The sequence below is a fragment of the Crassostrea angulata genome, chromosome 9 (genome assembly GCF_025612915.1).
Source record: "Crassostrea angulata isolate pt1a10 chromosome 9, ASM2561291v2, whole genome shotgun sequence".
In the NCBI taxonomy this organism is placed as follows: domain Eukaryota; kingdom Metazoa; phylum Mollusca; class Bivalvia; order Ostreida; family Ostreidae; genus Magallana; species Magallana angulata.
This window is the reverse complement of record NC_069119.1, coordinates 14,328,485-14,349,988: the sequence shown is the minus strand read 5'-3', so window position 1 is coordinate 14,349,988 and position 21,504 is coordinate 14,328,485. Positions and strand designations below refer to the sequence as shown.

The window sequence follows — 21,504 nt, the reverse complement described above, 5'->3', positions numbered from 1 at the left end:
TTAATTTGATATGTTCAGTTTAATTTTAGACAGGACTATACGTTCAGGTTATCGGGCATCGAAAAAAATATATGAGACGTGCAAAGTACACACAAACAATGTCTGTTTCCTGCTTATAAGTCTATAAAGTGTCCGCTTATGAATTCAATTGAGTTTTTTTAATTGTTTAAGACTTTAAATCAGGTAATCATATTTATCATTGTGTGACAACGAATCTCTACAGTAACTCCATACTAATGTAAGAATTGACAAACTTGTAGCACCTGTCACATTGTAAATTTAAGGAAAATCTCAATTTCCAACATGACATTTTATTTTTTCTCTAATTCTTTGTTAATTGAAAACATTTACTTCAGTTCCCTCGAGGGCCGGGGACAAAGCTAAAGAGTATAGGTGTTGTTTGTTTTGCTCAAGATCAGTGTCATTCCTTTCATCAAAGAATCACCGGTGTGAGAGTGTTATAATTCCTTAATTTTGTTAATTGAATGTTTGAGTGAAAGATGCGCGTTGTGTGAAAGAGTCTGTTTTGAGTTCCGCCGTGGAGTTTCCCGGACGTGATTTACATGTACATGTAGATGTACTGGATTTTCCGTCATCAAAGAAATAACTAAGTCTTTTAACTCTGTACAATTCCGAGTAACAAAACTAGTGTGAATAGTACGAGTGCACTTTGTAAGAAAGCGAGAATATTTTCATGACCTCTGTTTTTAGTTTGGCCATTCAACAAAATACAATTATACTTCAACTTTATTATTGTGTTCCTTTAATATTACGCTAAATAAAGGTTGTGACACATCGAATAGAGTACATCCATTTACTGCACCGTTTTGTTAATATAATACCTTAATGATTATTCTTAAATGATTTAACTTGTAAAAAAATTAAAATGACATTGCGAATTTCTTATTTCCTTAATTTGTTTTCGCAAAATCACTCTGAAATTTAAAATCGAATCTGAGTGGCTACAGGATGCAGAATAGGATAAATGTTGTTAAGAATATAACTTTTATATTGATATCATATAACCTTGTCACCATTTATGATGACAGCACTGTATCATATAGGTAAATACAATTAAGGTGAACATTTTAGGTTTGTTATATATGAAAAAAAACTATTGCTCACTGAGGATTTATGATTTATGAAAAACATTTATGGACCTCTTGTTTTCAAATTTGAAGGGTAGTTCCTTTTAATGAATAGTCTCTTGGAGGTTTTGTACAAATAAACACATTTTAGTCAGCAAATATTTAGATATTAAATTATTGTATTTTTAAAACTATTTCTTGAAGTCATATGGAATATAATCTACATAATTTTATCAAAACCATCCATGACCGGTTTTATTTGATCGAGCTCGAGTAATTGCGGAATAACATGATCGCATTTTACGTATCTTACGTTTTGCATTTTACTTATGTTAGAAGTTTTGCTATTTGGTAAGTTATTTATGCATTTTGATTTTATTTTATGGTTTATACTTTTTTTTATGACAGTAAATATGGCTCTGCATCGTCCAACGTTTCAACTAAACACACTTTCGAAATATCCAAGTTCACGGCTTGTTGATGGCAAAAAGAGTAACCTACATCTAAATGGCGATCAGTGCTCGTCAACAATGAATAACCAGTGTTATGCTATGTGGAGAGTGGATTTACTGAACACCCGACGGATTGAACGTATTGTAGTTTACTCTAGAACGGATAACCTGGAATGGGGTAAGAAAAAGGTGAATGTGAAGTTGCAAACATGGGGTGTGACCAATCAACACTCTAATTCCATTTTTAACCCACGATACATGTCTTTCATTTCATCCCAAAGCATCCTCCGCTTAGCACCTCATCTCCGTCAAAAAGGTTTGAATATTTAAATAATGAAATTACAAAGACAAAAATATAATAAAAACCAAATTTGGGCAAATGATGATCTTGATGTAACAGAAGATGAAAAAGGTAAATAAATAGTATACAACTAAACATTTTTTTTCTTCCTAGAAAAAAAAGATGACCAACAACTACGGACCGTATAAAATTCTATGCATACTTTTTATATCCCCTCAAACAATTTGTTTTTGATGAGGGGGGGGGGGGGGGGGTTAAATAGAAATCACCTATTTCGACCGCCCCCCCCCCCCCCTTTGTCTGTCAGTGCAAAAGTCGTGTTCGGTCCATTTCTTTTTAATGGAGAAACATTGTAAATTTTTTTTTCATTCATAGATTGCTTGTGACATGTCATGACCTTGATCTTAGGTCATTCGGTCAAGGTCAATGTCCCTGGCATGAAATGTGCAAAATTCATGTTCGGTCCATACCTTTCTTATGGAAAAACATTACAAGTTTATCCTTCACACAAATATTTCTTATGATCTGTCGGTGTGTCATGACTTTGACCCTTTTGGGCAAGTTTAAGGCCATTGTTCAAAAATGCGTATTTCCTGTCTGTATCATGTCTTGTATTAATGGAAATGATTAGAGGGTAAAATTTCAGACAAAGCTTGTATTTGTAGGGTCACATTAAATTAATTGTTTGATTCTCATCCCTGCCCGCTCCTATGAAAATGACCCGTCACGATGTAGTTATTTTTTTTTTTTAAATAAATGGTGGAATGAAAAGAATTCATTAAAAAGAGCTCTGTTTACCAATAATTCAAAACATTTAATGGCTGCTTGACATGTAGATAATTGTTTGATTCCAGTCATGTTTGTTATTATAAAGATGCAATATATTCATGGATAAACAGTTAAGTTGAAATAAAATGGAATTTAAAGTATAGAAATTGGTTTGTGTACTTACATTAGTATTAACAAATTGAAAAAAAATGGACCAGTTGTTATTCATAGAACATTGGCGGTTAAATAGATAGCATCCATTAATTCTATACAATGTTATAAAATGGAACTTAAGTAATGATTTTTTAGCGCGGGTATCATTTGTGAGCTTGCTCACAGTATCTTTAGAATGTAATATTATGATTCAAAGAAAAGAGTCTTGTCTGGAGTGTGACCTTTCAAAAAGATAAACATATGTTCGAAATAATAACCATGAAATAACATGTTTCGTCACCACGGCGCTCTGTAATGTTGGAAAATGACGTCAAGAAGACGCACAATTAATTGGTATACTCAATATTGATTTTATTCTTAACTAGACTTTGACCCGTGCATGCACGGGTTGACATTGTATATGATATCGGATATTTACGAAATAGATGCATCGACAGAGAATAATCGAAATGTGTCTCTGGACAGGCCTATACCACAGTTAAAATGCCTCCGATATACCCGTAATGTGTATAGAAATGTATGTGTCTTGAAGAAAATTAATGAAGCTGCATTGAAAATAACAGTCAAATTATTCATGATAAACCATTTTGAGGCTGTAGATACCTTTCATCTAAAAATTTAATTTATATTAATGAAGAATTCAACACTCTCTCCAGCAACGTTTTTCACTCACTTCGAGCTGACATTCGAAAATATCGGGATTTTTCATATTAAATGCACTGAGTTTGAGTTATCTCCCGTATTTCCTTTGAGGAACAGAATCTATATGACAAATTTTCAATGAAAATTTACACATATATGTAAAATCGTTTCTAAGTTTATCCATGCTAATGTGATATTCTGGAAATAAAAACTAAAGAGCCTCCCGTGATTTAGCGTGAATGTAATGCGCATGCGCAAGATTGTAAAATCCAAAAAATTCATATGATTTCCGGATTTTTTAAAGGAATTTTCGTTGATTATTAATTAGCGAAGCTTGATTAAGAAAAAGTAAAAACAAATTGGTAATCTTCAATTGCCAATAATGTTTAAAATATATAAAAACAAATGACAGTACTCTTCCGATTTCTCGGTATTAAAGACAAAAAATTCGAGTCTATTATTTTAATATAGTAGTATAGATGTTCCTCAGTATATAGCTGATATCGGCACTTTATCACTTGACATCAAATTTGTTCACATTTGTTTGAGAAAGTTTGTTCTTCGAAGTTGTCAGTTTTTACCGCATGTTTCTTCGTTTACTGTAAGGAGATCCCTGAACGTCAGTTGACGTTGTTTACTCTCTTGAGCAAATATGTACATCTATTATAATATTTTCCGTACTTTAATGTTAAAAAAACATTACCATCACCCTCCAAAAATGTAATACAGATTAAAACAAACGCGCTAATAATTTTTGACTTAATTTTCCCAGCACTGAGCATTTTTACTGAGTTGTATCTATACAGCTTATACTTTCTGTTGCGCCGTGACCTCCGGCGATGTCAATGTTTAAGTCGAGTTTAAAGATGATTATCTGTCTTTACTTATTGATATCTGTTCAACAAAACTATTCATTCCGTCATTATTTTGTACATAGAATGCCATGAATATTCGTAAATCGGGGTTTCAATATTATCTGGTTTTAAGCCCAATTATAGAGATATTATTGTCGACATAATATGGTTTATTGTTGACATAACACAACTTTTGATCGTGCGCTTTGACCTCGTTTTGCAGTATATATTCTAAATAACTCTTAAAAGTAGTGGAATATTTTTTATTGTTGGTTTTCAAATGGTTTGAAACTATTACTAAACTAATTATACTAAATTTAACAATTATTTGACGTTAAGTAACATGACTATGAAAAAAGTTTCGTTTTTTTTTTACTTTCGTATACATGGTTATTTGATTTTTTTATCATAGACTCAACCAACGAATTTACAAAAAAATTGCGCGGATTTTCTTTTATTGTATCCAACACCACCGATCCCTGGGATGGTGTCGTTTGTTATCACAACACAAATACCACCATAGAGACCATTCCTGCTGTGGTGGATATACCGTGCTCTGTTGTTGGACGTTACGTTATATACTACAATGAACGACTAACAGGAATCACTTACTCCAACAATCACAGTCAATTTGCATTTGCTGATTTATGTGAAGTGGAGGTTCTTGGTAAACTCATATTCTTTTCAAATGACGAATTTTGTTTTCTTTCTGTTTTAGTAGGTACTACATAGTACAATCTATCACTGTTAAATCTGCCTATCTGAATGAGTGCGTTTTTCATTTCTATATAATCATACATGTAAATCAGGCTGTCCTGTTTTTATTTCATTTTTCTTAAATTTCAGGCTGTCCAATTCCTATTTATGGACATGAGGACTCTTCTTGCACAGTTCCTTGTTTAAAGATGTGCAAAAATTGTACGTATTACGTAGATTTCTGTCCGTTCATCTAACGTTATCTTCAATATACTATATCTTTGCAACGGGTGATATACTCTATACAGGGTTATTGTCACCCCATGTAATTTTCGCCCTTCTTCACTTGAAAAGAATTAGGTCCCGTTTAAAATTCGCCCAGACACAGAGATTGTTTGAGACTGTGGAATTCGTCAAGACTTTATCATGCCAACTGACCACGAGGGCGAAACGAACAAAAATAAAACGGGTGCAAAGATTTCCCTTTATAACGTAGACAAAATGTTGATTTTGAATATAACTTTTATTGAGATCTAGATCTACATTGTGATTGTCTAAATTAAATTATTTTAGTTATCTTAAAATATACGACAACTTAAGGTCATGATCTAGTGATTGATATCAGAGTGTCTTTTGGATGCTAGAACCATTATGGCGTCATAATTGGTTTGATGAGAATTGTTCCCGTACTTTTCGCCTACAAAGGAATTATGTAGAAAATGAAACTGTTTCTTGACATTTTTAATCAAATCAAGTAATCCTAACTTATATTTGATTTGACATCATTTTAAAGAAGAGGTCAAGAGCTTGTTTGATGTCATTTTTTAAGAGACTGTAGGCGCTTTAGATATATACCATTAGTAAAAATTGGTCAAAACACTGAGATTTGTTACTTATTTCCCTCATATTTCATAGAAAATGACATTTCAAAATAAAAATTTTCATTGTGTTAAACAAAACTCTAGGCCCCGTACACCTTGTCAAACAATGCTATTGTTGTGAAGCCTCAATGAAAGAATTTAGATCTTGAATTTCATAAACCTGAAGCAACTCTCATTTTCTAGATCTTGACCTTAACTCATACAAAATTGTTGTCATGGTAAACGCGTGTATTGTGTATTTTTTTTATATAAATCTTTTTTTTTTTAAGAAACCCTATTAAAAAAAGAAATTCAAATTCTAAAATAACGTAACTATTAACAAGAATGTAATTAAATAGCAAACATTGTTAATTTATCCAAAAAAAGCCTTTTGAAACAAAATGTAGAAAAATTGTAGATCTGGAAAATTTAAGCTATATGAAACAGACTTGGCTGTCTTCACCTGAGGGGGCTAGCGACAAGGCTGTTGATGGGAAAATAGGCTCTATGGGTATGTCTCACGAACAATGTACAATATCGGAGCCAGATACAACAGTCACGTGGTGGGTAAACCTTGGAAAAACATACAGGCTCGACCACGTAATCATCTATTTCAAAACAGGTAACCTTACTTGGGATACATGACTCGATAAAATACACTTTTATAAAAATTGATGCGATTTATATGATGCAATTTGACGAGATTATAATTGCGTGAACCCTGAGGTCCACGCCGAAAATATATAAGCGAGGTTAAACCGGATGATATGGGGAAAATTCAGCCTGTGCATGAGCTAGCCGGGTTCCTGTGCGTAATGGGTAGCTCAGGGAGCCAGGCTAGCACAAGTTTTTCTGAATGGGAATTGGGATTCCATGCCATATGCACACATAAGTTCTAAGGCGCTGTAATTGTAAAGTTGTCTGTAAACAGTAGTCAGTACAGAAACAAAGTATTCCTTTTAAAGAAATAATCGGCATGTGATATGAACTGTCAGTATTATAATATAAGTTAATGTTATGCCGAAACTACAACAGGCATCAAATAGCATAATTTGCAATGTTTTGTTGTTATCTGTATACACATGTAACTTAACTTTATTTTTTATAGTAGGCGAGGTTAGAGTACTTCACGATTAAAAATTGTTACGCATTTAAGTGTGAGTGAATAATTATGCCACTGTATAAAAGTTTAAATCTCAAGTAAATGCATCAAAATATGAAATTAATTTAAACAAAGCTGTCACTGCATAGTTAACAAAGTAGTGCGAATCGTAATGTGTGCGCAAATAGTAGAATTCGCCGAATGCCTGATAATATACATGCAGACTTCATAAATAGATAGATCATAGTTTTTTTTAAAGTATGAACCCTTTATTATCTGAGATAAAAAGGCAGGGCTATACATATACGTAATCCAACGTACAAATTTAGTGGTTAAAAGTCGGTGGAAACTTTGATAATCTTAAGACTGGTCCACGTATTGTAGTCCTTTTTTTAAAGGACAGCAACTTGTTTTATTCTATTTTTTTTCTTCTAAAGATGTCCTGAATGGTACTGGAGCCTTCTCTGGATTTTCAGTGTACATTTCAAACACCGTCAATCGACATGATGGTAGTCTTTGCTACCGCGATGGACATCTGCACTACAAACCTACCCTTCCTGACCACGTGCTTATCGACTGTCCATACTATGGACAGTACGTCATATTCTACAATGAGCGACTTCCTGGAGTAACCTACCATTCCAGTTACTCTCCGTTTGTGTATGCCGCCCTCTGTGAAGTGGAAGTTTACGGTATTTTTCAGAATTGTTTTTGGTGTATATTGTTTTAATCACGCCCCCTATAAGCAATGGTAACCAATTCATAGTTATAAGATGATACGCTTTTTAACAAAATCTTTTGTAAAAGCAATTTTCATAATATGAAAGACCTCGTAAGTCAAGAAATCACGGCGCGGGAAGAAATCATCTTTGATATTTCACAGAATGTCATATACGTATTTTAGAACTTAAACAGTATGTTTCTGATAATTGCTATTAAGATTTTAAGTCAAAATACTTATACAGAGTTCCAATCAAATTTAATTTTCAGCAAACGTCCACTATCTATAACGAGGGATGCTTTATAGCAAATAAGGTTACAAACACTTGAGATTGTCTGAACCTAAAATGATACAAAGACATAATTTACAAAACATCTAAGAAAAAACAGTCACCTCGATGATGCAATTTGCAATTAATATCAGACTTTTGAGTAATGACTGAAAAAACAAAATGAACCAATGAATTAAAAATGAGCTTGTTTTTTTGACAGGATGTCCTAGTCCGGTGGCGTACAATGAATATTGCTGGATGCCCTGCCCAGAGAATTGTGAAGAATGTTATCCTGGAACAGGATTTTGTGTAAAATGTAAACCAGGATATAGTGGCGATGGCTGTGCATTATGTATGTTATGGTTTCAATCCTATATTTGATCTGATGGCTCTTGTTTCTAAAGTTTAGTAGAACTTTACTGATTACAAATTATTTATTCAAACCAATCTCGTCATTATCATTTTAATATAGGGCAGTTGGTTGTGGTTACACGATATAAACGTATGATTTAGTTGTATGGTGTGGCTAGGATACAGGTTATATACGTATGATTTAGTTGTTTGGCGTGGCTAGGATACAGATTATATACGTATGATTTAGTTGTTTGGTGTGGGTAGGATACAGATTATATACGTATGATTTAGATGTTTGGTGTGGGTAGGATACAGATTATATACGTATGATTTAGTTGTGCGGCTAGAATTCAGGCTTAATATGTATGATTTAGTTGTTTTCATTTCAAATATCGAGTCTAGTTTTGCTAATCTCATTTCTTACTGATTAATGTGTAAATGTATAAACCAATGTATTTGATAGGAGAGGGAGTTCAATATAATTAAATAAACCTTATAAAGATGTTCTTTGTAAATGTCTTTTTTGTTTAGCGTGCCATGCCGGTATAAAGAGGTATTCCTATAGTACTAAGGAGACACTATCTGGACCAATCTACGATGTCAAATCCCTAAAGGGATTAACAGTCACGGGGGACGGTCTGGTAACACTTGATTTGGAAGTATTCGAGAGTTCAACAGACATTGACTACGTGTCATTCTCTGTTACACAGACAGACCACGTCATGGTGGACTTCTTCAAAGACGCCTACGTACCTATACAACAGGTGATTGTTCCATAGTAGTGGTACATCTACCATATCAACATTTTCAAAAAGCGATGCTTTATGTGTCGATATACGACATTTTGGTTCTCTATATCGATAAATTTAGTAAACGAGGTACTCATAAATGATACCCTGCACTAAGAACTTTTCAAACGATTCTTTTTAGACAAAAAGCATATGCCTCCTTCTCTTATAGTGGCATTGCACTTGTAGAAATGACCAAAGCTAAAGTCAGGATTTTTTTGCAGGTCATGAGCAGTCTTTGTGTAAAATTATAGATTCTAATACTTTTCAATTATAATCTGCCCCAGACAGGATACAGCATTTAAAAAAAAACAATGACAATGTTTAACTTGAACAGATACATGTAAGTCAAATTCATGACACATTTTCGGCAATTTGTTTATGAAAGAATCGTCCAATGTTTTTCCATAAAAACAGTACAAAGCCGACACGGATTATATACTTTTTCTTCTAACGACCTTGACTTTGATTGAATAACCTTGGGTCAAAATCGTGACATACCCTCAGGTCATAAGCAATATTTGAATAATATTTCTGCCAGTTGACCTTGCCAAAATGACCTTGGATCAAGGTTATAAGAAGCATTTGTGTGAAGTAAGAACTTTTAATGCTCCTCCATTAAAAAAATATGGACCAGGCATGAATTTTCAGGCCACACATGTAAACAATCTTTGTGTGAAGTCACACCTTTTAATGTTTCTCCATAAAAAAAGATGTGGACTTGACCAAGATTTTGAACTGACAGACGGACAAGGTGATTTCTATAAACCTCCCCCAAACCTTCATTAAAGTCGATAATAAAAAGACAAGAATTATTATAGACTTGTTTCTTATCTTATGGAACTATTGCTTGAAAAAAATTACAAATGAGGACGTTATCAGAGTTTATGATCTTGTACTCAAGTTTTGAATCTACTCAGCTATGTCTTATTTTGAAAATAAATGTGTTGTAGTATTCAAGAAAAATTGAACGATTGGATCACTGGGACGTTAAAGTGGTGAACAGCCTATCTACAAGAGTCAACATCGTTAGAATAACGATAAATGCTACAGCCAGCTACACACTCTCAAAGCTTGTAATTCGTCTGCGGAAGTGCACCGAGTTTCCTAATTATTCCTGGTAACCTGTAAATACTTTTAATTCAATACTGTGTATAAAGAAAATATAAACACATAGAACTCGATACAAGGTAGTGTAGTTGTTATGGAAACCTAGATAAGGGAGAGAGAGGCGAATAAAGAGAGGTTGAGATGGAGAAGTGAGAAATGGTACGGTGATTGAAAGATAGATAACTACAATAAAAGCAATCTTATTTTTCAGACAAGTACATGAACTTGAAAGAAGAAAATCCTGAAAACTACATTTATGCAATGTATTCCTGAATAAGCAAAGAATAATGTTTTCATCCACCTTCAAAAACTACTTAAATAAAATGTTTTCATCTAGATTTTGTTCCTTTTTTTTTTTTAGCATTTTCGCGATTCTCATGCATCGCTGCTGTTGGGATCGGTATGTGATTATCGGCACGTGCTAATCATGTCGAGTTATTAAGCCTTTCTACGGGTGTTGCTAAAACGCGGAACGGAACGGAATGGAATACGAAAAATGTTATGTAATGTTATTTACTCGATAGATGTGTTAAAGAAGCTATAAACGATATACTTGACGTACATTTTTAATATTGCTAAAACTGATATTCATACTCAATTTATTTATTTCGAAAATGTATGAAAATCATTTCTCTCAATTAACATTACATGCTTTGACCACTAGTCCCAATTTATCAATCTAAACAATTTATCCAGTGCTCTATTCGGATTAAGTTGCAGGACTACAATCACGTAAACATAAAGATATTTTCTCAAAAATCGTGTTGGAGCGATTCTGCAATTTTCTGCTACATTATGGGTATATGGGAGGCATTTTAACTGTGGTGACGGCCTTTTCCCACACAGAGTCACATTATTCCAACTCAGCAGAGCTCGAGTGTAGTGAAAATAATTGCATTATTGTAGGCTTAAAGCATGGTTAAGCAAATGTCAACAATATACGATGTGTCGATGTATCTATTTCGTAAATGTCCGATATCATATGCTATGTCAACCCGTGCACGCACGGGTCAAAATCTAGTATTTAAAAATCTGTTTTGAAGACACTTAAAGAACACAACTGACTTTGACAGGCAATACAGAAAAAGGACCAGTTTCTATGTAAAAACTACAAAATACTTAAGGAAAGAGAAAATGGGATAGGAAGAATATTTGCATGTACTGCAATGAGCCCAAACCTAAACTCCAACGACATTTTGTCGAAAAACATGCAAATGAGCTGCGGGTTGCAACGTTTTCCTCTCTCCGCATACGTTTTAGGAGCGGAAATTATTACTTGAAAAAATGACAAACAAAGGAAATTTTATTCACAATTCTAAAGTTTTAGAGAGTGGGCATGGAGAAATCATACCTTTTAAGGTTGAATGTCCCTCTGATAAGAGAGATAACTTCTGTAGAAAATAATATCCCTTTGTTTCTGTTAACTCACAATAATTCACAGTTATTGAGGCATGTAACAACAAGGGAGGTGGTGCTGGGTCCTAATTTATGTTGGAAGGCGATACACTTATTTAAATTCAAATATAGAAAAAAAAAATTGACTGGAACAATTTGAACCCCAGGGATTTTTTGAAGCAGGGGGCAAAAAAGTAAAGAAAACTTTTACAAAATATTACAAGAAATAGGAAATGTATCGTAATGATAAAGTATTTATGAGGCAATATCTACATGACTATTCCTCCCCCTCCCCATCCCGATGGATTAATTCTTTTTTTAAATTTAACAAAATTTTATGTACTTGTTCAGTACATGTACAGGTGATGTTTGATGTTTTAGGCCAGAGAATATTTGGATGGAATTTTTTTATTTTTCTATCTATAGCTCGTTCACAGAGCTGAATGAATTATAATTGGGAAAAATGTGACTAAGACAATTACAAATTCTATACGTAGTTATAATCGTCTAAAACTTATAACATTTCAAATGTTAAAAATTTGATAAGGCTTTTCTATTCTGAGGGAGCAGATATGGAAAACAAAATAAAAAAAACCCCAATATCTCATTTGATTCAAGACAATAAATCCCTATATTGATATTACTGGAAGATTATTCGCTTGATCCTCTTGTTGTGTTATAGCAAAATTTATGCTCTGGTTTACATATTTAGGATTTCTTAATATATTGATCCATTTACTATTATCTTATCCAAATTTGAAAACAGAAAACCTTTTTCTGAAAAGTTAGAAACTGTGGCAATTTATCATGCAGTGTATGTAAACCTTCGAAAGTCTATGATAAAGAAAGATAACTCTTGCTGATTGAAGCAATTTTTTTGCAAACCTATACAACAAAGTGCTATTCTGAACTAAAATGCAGCGCTTCAATATGTTTTGTAATATGAAATGAAAATGTATATAACTATATATTATTTTCATATACATTTTGGATTTTTAATTTTATGCTGCGATGGTAAAATTTTACTTTTTCTAATCACTATGTCTAGTTTTCTTCATATCATGATTAGACACATTATCAATTTTTGAAAAATCTAGCAGCGCTTCATCGCTTCATTTTTGTTTCATATGAATCGATTGATATTGACTTTGATGAAAATCAATATGAATTGTTTTAAAAAATATATGGCAAAATTAATAGCAGAGGGATATTACACCTTAAGCGTCTAAGTCAAGAACAAAATATATCAGTAAATGAATTTTCTCAATTTGAGTACTGTCTAGAGTTTTCCATAGAAACTGGTCATTGGAAGCATCAGAAGAATTGCCATGTTAAACCTAAGAATGAAAAAAGGATAATTAATCATAATGTTAAAGCAAGAAGTGCATTGTTTCTGCCTGTATGTGAATCTGGAAATGAGAAACTACGAGATATCCTTGCGACTATAAATGACGACGATGTAACTCACATAGTGAGAAAAGATCAATTCATTCTTCATTATGGAGTAAAACTGTTAATAGTAGGAAATAAACACAATAGAGCGATGTATAAGTAAGACCTGCGCTCTATATACAGGAAAATGTTTGCCTCTCTTTTATTATTGCCCCTTAAGCCCTCATTGTCATTGGGTGAATTATTTAAAATAAGTTTTTAGAAGTTAATTTTAATCAACTATCCTATGCAGTTACTCTGACAACAGAAGTAAAGCATAGTTCTGACTTAGACACAATCATGTAAACATCACCACTGACAATACTTAATACTTGAGAAATAATCTATCAATGCAAGGTAATGTATTCAGAAGCCTTGCTATTCAAGGAGACATAAATACCTAATACTTAGAATTTAGATGGTTCAAACAATTGATACATTTTTGTTGTCATACATGTGTGTATTCCTACACCAGAATTCAATAAATCTGGTTTGCTGTCATTGATAACCAAAGCACCATTTCTGCAGCGGTATAGCTTTTGGAATAAAGAGCAGTTTAAAGATGAAACCACTGTGTGCGTAGATTGAATTCATCATTAGTTGTTTCAAATTATTTCCTAAACAATAGTTTATATGACATTTTTCAGAAATATTTGGTGTCCTAAAGTTTGATGATGTTAATTCTATCATAGAATACTACACACCATGAATCATATTGGGTTTTCTGTTTATAGCTTTTTTTTTCGGCAAAGCCAAAAAATTCACATTAAAAAAATGTGTGTTATTATTCACATAATAAATCCTAATTTGCCTTTATACTTATTTTTAAATAGGATTAAGCATCCATGTTATGGATAATGGGGTAAACACCCCTAGAGAGAATATTTCCTTGTGATACAGGTTTATCTGGGTGCATAAAGATTTCCACAGATTACAGTGGAACTATTGCGGAATGGATGGGCAAGCTTGAATCGAAGTTTAAAAACACTGGATGAATTTAAAACTACGAGGAAAATGTATGGGCAGCCAAAGATTAATGCAATGGTGAAGGAAAAGGTAATTTGACTTTATATCACTATTATCTGAATTGATTCTACAGTGAGAAAGGTAATATATTTTTTATCCATTAACATTTACATGTTAGTGTTTATTTCAATGGCCTTTAGTTTCATGTACATCAATGTGTGCATTAATTGTACTTAAAAAGAATCTATTTTGTCCAATTTTTATTTAGCTATTGTGATAAAAGAGGTTTTTTTCTATGCTTTCAAAGAGGAAAGCTATACTACCATCAAAGTACTGAAGAACTGACGGGAGTTGATTTTGTCGATGTTTATTTATTTTAAAGTCAATGATATGTTATTTTGCATGACAAGTACATGTAATAACATGTAATTTCTAATTTGAGTTACGCACAATTTTATAATATGAATTTTTGGACTTTTTCTACAAGAATGTCGAGAAACCCCCATATGAATCATGTTAAATAATATTTAACGATAAAATTAATTTAATCAAAGTATGTATCAGTAATAAAAATATTTCTCGAAAATTGTATGGATCCAAGCAATATTAAACTCTAGTCTCGTTCAACCAAACGCTCGGCTGACACCGTAAATCTCCGACCAGGATTTTCGGAGACAGCCGAGTGTCAATTTGAACAAGACTATATTGAACTCTGGCGTAGGAATGCGTACGACTACAAAACATTTAATTTGTTAGTACCATTTAAAATCCGACTATTTTTAAGGTATTTGTAAATAAGATTCCTTGAAAAACAATGCTTTAGCATACAGTGCTGCTATCCTGAAAGTTGACAGGGATAGGATAGGATAGGATGCACGATACATGATAGAAATATAAAAGTTAAGTTATATCCTATCCTATCCTATCCTATCCTATCCTGCATCCTGTAGCCAATCAGATTCGAGTATAAATGTCAGAGTTATTTTGCGAAACGAAAATTGGCGTAACAATGTATTTTTAATGTCAATTTAATAAGTTTTAAAAGTTAAACCATTTAAGAATAATTATTATATAAAGTACGCGGTGCATAACATTGATGCGCTAAAATGTCGGCGCTACATCTTTGTCAACTCGTACGCAAGCACGGAGTTACTGCGAGAATTTGATGCAACATTTGACAACGTCAAAAATAGATTTCTGTATTTACTTCATTAAACTCTCGTGGTAATAAAAGCTTGAATTTTTAAACGACCAATTCGGCATTTTAAAAGATAAACATGTATACAAGAAACATACATTGCTTCACATTTCCTATAATTTCTTCGATGCCCAATATAAGGGACGCATATATCTGTCCGATATTAACCTGAACATATCGAATTAATAAATGTTAGCTAGCTATAAATGCTTAAGAATTTAAGCCCCGGCAGAATTGCATCATTAGAGAAAGAAAGGAAGGGGGATTGAGTTTTGCCATTGTAGCAAAGGATCACACGTACCATTGATCTACAAACAGGGAACGTGATGCCCGATTGAAGAGGCTACGCAACGATTTACTGATAAAAACATTTAGAGAAGGGCGAAGAACAGTAGAGTTAGATATATAAGCCAAAGACATCGCATTGTAAAAAAAAATGTCCCACTTTAATTTTCCCATGCAATACTTTCGATTACCAACCCCAAAAGAGTTGTTGTTCTTTGTGCACTCTCCTGTAAAAAAGTTAAAACTTGTAAACTTCTCGCGAGATTTTCGGAACATTCCGTAACAACGCGTAAACATTGTAAAATGTTAACAGTGCAGCTCGGTGAACAGAATTATGCCGGTGAGATATTGTATTGCTGTTGTCTGTACATCGGACAGTAGAAAAAAAAAATGTACGCTTCTTTCAATTACCAAAAATTGAATGCACTCTTTAAAATGTGGTAGAACCTCATTCGACGAGAGGGATTAAATGTTGATCCGACCGTAGACAATCGACACAATGTTGTTGGTTCGAAGCATTTTGTGGATGGTTGCCCAACATTTGAAAACCCCTTGCCTCCTAATTTTCCTGTGGAATTTTGAATTTGAACACTGTTTAAGTGTTACATGTATCACCACATGTTTTAAAAGCTGGGTAAACATTTGTTTTGTAATTTTAGAAAGGCATCGCAGTTTACTATTTTACTAAATCAACTGATCATAAATTGCAAGTTTAAATTCTTCACAATGTTATGCTCATTTCGATTATTGCAATTAAGATAGTCTTGATTTAAAAAAAAACAATGAGGAGATTTCAGCCTTGGAAGAGCCCAGTTCTAAAGGATGAAAAAACGAAGAAACAAGAGCTTATTAAAACAAGAATCATTCAAAAATAAATTTTATCTCGAGCGATGGTGAGTGGGATAATGATTTTATCACACACCACTTTCTTGGCAAAGTGATACTTTCGCCTTGTTGAAACCAATGCTACAGTGTTTCTTGATATATGTTCTGAAAAGTAAAAAGCTATTACATAAAAATCTTTAGCAGTAGCTAATGTTAAGGCATTGCCAAATTATCAAGAAAAATGCTCCTGGATGATCAAAACTGATTAAAAAAATAGTGAATATGATTTGAACGAACAGCAGATATTTCAATGCGAGTGTCCAATTACAAGATACTTTTAGCAAGATTGCTAGCTTTGATGTAGGAAATACGAAGGCCGGAAACGCGAGAACAATTCTCAAATTTGCGGACGTGAAGATAATAACAAACCATATTGATGCGTCGAAAACAGTTGATTGATTTAAGTTTTCATAATGTATAAGGTACATGAAAAAGAATTCTTCAAGTGTGCAGAGATTTGTTTTCTTGTCAGAAACAACGGATGTAGATTCTGCAGGGGAAAAAAGCATGCTTAAAATGCAGTCTACGCACGAGTACATCAAGGTAATTGATTCGGAGTTGATACCGATACGCTTAGACATATACATGTACCGATGTCACTGACAAACTTAAACACTATTGATAATCTTTGTAAATTTTTGTACATTTTTCTGTCGGTTCTAGTAAACTAACTGCTGACCCTAGTATTTTTGCTATAACAGCAATTTTTTAAACACATTTATTTTCATACTGAAGTCAAATTACGGTCAATATCATAATCTTTGTATGCATATAAAAACCATAGACTAGCTGGTTCGCTGTCATTAATAACGAGTGCAAGCACCCTGTAATTAATGACGGGGAACCAAACGTCTATTCCCATATATTGGAGGAATCTTAAAATGATAATGTTGTAAACTATATTATCCCAAGTTAAATGTTTGCTTTGATATATGCCTAAATAGAACTATTAGATTTAATTGAACAAGAATGAATGGGCTGGAATAATTTTGTTAAGAAGTTGTTGATGGCTTGTAATGAGCAAATAGGTTGACTTTGCACTAAGATTTCATTGTAATAGACCGGATAGCCTGCCTTTACTTCAAAATGCTACTGTTACTTATTACTTAGATGAGCGATGTGGCCCATGGGCCTCTTGTTTGGGAATAACTATCCCACTGGCCGATTTTATTAGGTTTTTTAAGACCGGGGTTGACTTGGTAAAATAAGCGAGAAAAGAGGAAGAAAGAAACAGAAATAGAAGAGAACAGTCAAAACTGGAGGAACATTTGACCGGAGGAAGAGTGTAATTCCAATCCGAGAGATGAGGTTACCGAGATTGACGAGGACAGAAATGCTGAACTCAAGTTTAAGAAGAACTACTACCCAAAGAAAGAAGAACTTTTAATTACATCCAACTTCACTGCAAAAAACTTTGAAATCTAACGTCGTTTTTATTTTATCACCAATGTTTTGAATCAGTAATTTGTTAATTAATGATGAAAGTTCATTATGGGTAATTTTTTGTTAAAAACCATACATTAAATATATCATTGTCCATATTAATGTTTTTGTTAATCGTTATATTTATTGCATAAGTATATGATTTAATTTTGTATGTAAAACCTGTTTTCTTTTTCACTTACTTTTTTTTCGCAGGTAAAGAAGCCAGTGAGAAAAAAGTTAAAAAATAGAATAGAAATGAAAAAAAGAATTTGGCACCCTTCAGCAGAAGACCGTCAACTGCTGCGCAGAAAATTCCAAAGTAGTTTTACTTCAAAGTGTCCTCCAAGCAATAACGATGTTTTATTACAAGGGAGAAAATGTGAGGGCATCCAAAAGTTAATTACAGAGAGAGGATGGCAATCGATTTAATATTATGTTTGGAATTTGTTCAGCAGCATATAAAGAATGAAAATATAGAATTAAACTTAAAGAAATCCTGATGTAGATAACTTTGGTATTGTATAAGTTCTGAATATGTACCAACTTCTTAATATATATGCAATGTCTTTCGAAACAAACTTGCTGACTGTAAAAACTTTCCTAGCAAAACTTGATGTTTGTTAATCATGATGCTGTTTAAATTCAGAACCAACAGCAAAGTGTATTTGTTCATGCTGGTTTTTAATTTGGTGGTCATTGAAATGCATTAGTAACATCAAAATTTATTCATGGATGCAGCATCTCTGCGTTATATCTAAGTGATGTTTGAAAGGTTAAAAGAGCAAATTACATGTCAGATAATTATGTCGACTTGCTAGAAAGTGATGTCGACTTTAAAGATGATTATGTCGACTTTTTAGATAATTATGTCGACTTCTCAGATAATTTTGTCGACTTGTCAGAAAATATTATGTCAACTGGATGGCAAAAAAAGGGCGTACACACGTTATCGTGTTCAGTTTTTAAACACGTGGATAAGGGACAAGTCGACATCAAGATCTGACAAGTCAACATAAATATCTAAAGAAAATAAAATTCAATTCTTTAATAGTTAAATGTTAAGAATTGCAAAGTCAGCACTTTTTTTCAAGCATATATATATATATATATATATATATATATATATATATATATATATATATATATCGAGAAAAACCAGCTAAAATCATTTCAGCCCCCTGAAATAGAATCATGGTGAAACATGCAATAAAAAAGGTAAGAGTCGTCAATACTTGTTGATACCTTTTATTAATATTGATGTTTTGATTTGACATTGTCGAACTTATACGTTTTGTTAAGATATGTGTTTCATCAGTATTGTACAACATCGTGTTTGTTATTGATGTTGTGGGTTGTTTTTTTCGCCTCAGGACCTACAATTTACATTTTAATTGTGTCAATAGAAGCATATATTCATTCGTTTACCTAGATATTTACTCATAGCATTTTTCTTTAATTTAAGAATCTCAGAGTGTACATTTTACACCAATATACGATAAGAACAATAAAGAGCCGCTTTGACTCACCTGGCCAGAGCATAAAGTTCTACATGCCAGCGGTAGTTCAAGGGGAGGGGGCTGTTCGAAACATTTCCAGTTTCAGGAAAGCAAGCATAGATAGTTTAATTCCTGGAAAGCAGTACAAACTCTTAAATGCCACCTGCCACCCTACATATGGCATTTAGCTGAAAAGGGACTCGGTCGTAAGTGTTTTATTTTACGGACTTGCGTCCCTATTTCTTCAAAAGTATTTTAACATTTATAATTCATAAAAACTAAATAATGGCAAACACACACAAACGCTCAAACACACACACACACGACAAGAGGATGTGTATCAATGTAAATAATACGAATATTGAATAGTTATCTGAATATATTTTGTAGATAATGGACACAGTATTCCAAATGACGGAAGAGGAAAAAGAATCAGAATAAGATTTTTTTAATCCTACAACATACACCATGGCGGACGCATCGTCACTATCCAACAACATGCGACTGTCGCTTGGCCTGGTCCAAGTAAAAAGCGTAATTGTAAATATCATTTGTGTCGTTGTCTGTTTGAGTATGTAAAAGTGAGTACTATTCTAATAACTGATTTTAGATTGGTGAGACGGGAGTGGTGGCGACCGGTTCGCAAAGGAGGGAAGTACAGCTCTCTATGGACGATCGGTCTGTTCTCCTTACCCGCTGGGGTCTTGAAGTCGTTGCTGGGGACATGTATATTGTGCGCAACATAGTCCCCAGTAACGACTTCAATAAGCAGAGTTGTTACGCGTCCACCCCTTTGACAAAGTTCGAGGTAAAATGCATACACTGTCTCGTTAGAATATTTTAAAATTTGACTAACAAATTGTAATCTATTTTAGGCAAAACCTGAGAAGTCCAGGGCAACTGTTCTTGCCGTTGGACAACCCCCAGTTGTACAACCTGCAGTGCCGGACGGGAGATTGCTGATCCTTCGACCTGTCAGACTGATGAAGCCCCGTACGCGTCAGCTGATCCGCCAATCTGTGAACCACGAATGTCATCAACTCCAGTTCAGGGCACCACTCCCGTACGGTTCCGTCCCTACCGCAACTCCACTGCCGAAGGCACCGGAAGTTCCTTTCAACTAGCCTTGATGAGGGAAATGGTGGACATACGTCAAGCCATCGACACCCTGACGAAGAAGTTGGACGCTTCCAACTGCTGCATTGCATCGTATGAAGCTACACAGAAGACTATGCTCTTGAACACCAACGTCTTGATCGACATCACAAGGACATCCGAAGCAAGCGCCAGGATCCTATCGCTCCAGTGGCCGTGTCGACAACACTCTCGCTGGACGACATACCCCAGGAATACGCGATCGGTGTCGAGAAACTGCGCCAGATAGTGAGAGATTCCCGAAACTGTGGCCGGAACTTTACGGCGAAGGAAACCTTCGGTTTTCTTACAACTGGTACGGTGGTGGCAAACACAACAAACAGGAGCTGGACCGTGTTAGGAAAGGCGTGGTGAAGTATATGTGTTATTTCTACCCTGAAGTCGTGAGTGAAGATTCGTGGAGAGAGAGGATCGTCACTAGTATCAACGAGTCACTACGAAGTAACGACGAGCGTTCCATGAAGAACACCACCGTCATCAGTGACATTCCTATCACTCCTCTGGAACCCACATGTGATGATGATGTGTTTGCATTTACTGACTTGTGACTTGTGTAGTGCTGCGTTGAAAACTGACTGTATACATTTGGTACATTGAACTTCAACTTTTGTACTTGTCAAGCATTTGTTTTGCATTCATAAATGCTAAAGTTGTAAACATTTGATAATTTTGAATATGGTGTGTTGATATATTCAATATGATATGTTGTACTATTGAATAAATTAAATATGAACAGTTGCTTTTTTTTCTTTTTTCAAATATTTGAAAACCACAATCGACAATAACGATGATTAATTGTGAAATCATATTGATATGTTGAACTTTTCAATATGAATACAATATAACCAGATCACTAGATTACTAGTGGTGATGTGTATACACACACCACAAGCAGGGAGTGCATTCAGGGACTGTGGAGTAACCGAGATAAAGCAGCTCATATAAGTTTCTTGGAACTAAAAGCAGCGTTTCTCGCCATAACACGTTTATGTAATCAGCTTAATGACTGTCATGTTAAAGTATGTCTAGATAACACAGTTTCTGTTACGTATATAAACAACATAGGGGGGGGGGGGGTTGAAACCTT

General features: G+C 33.9%; 1 protein-coding gene and 1 pseudogene across 1 annotated transcript; both read left to right on the top strand.

Moving 5' to 3' along the window:
* The first annotated feature begins 1,639 nt into the window (after positions 1-1,639).
* LOC128162132 (uncharacterized) lies at positions 1,640-8,242 on the top strand. The gene is made up of 5 exons (XM_052825328.1): positions 1,640-1,718; positions 4,692-4,946; positions 5,126-5,197; positions 7,375-7,565; positions 8,150-8,242. Exons 1-5 carry the CDS (start codon positions 1,640-1,642, stop codon positions 8,240-8,242), a joined length of 690 nt encoding a protein of 229 aa, XP_052681288.1.
* Positions 8,243-20,114: 11,872 nt separating this feature from the next.
* Positions 20,115-21,100, top strand: LOC128164378 (uncharacterized; annotated as a pseudogene).
* Positions 21,101-21,504: the final 404 nt, after the last annotated feature.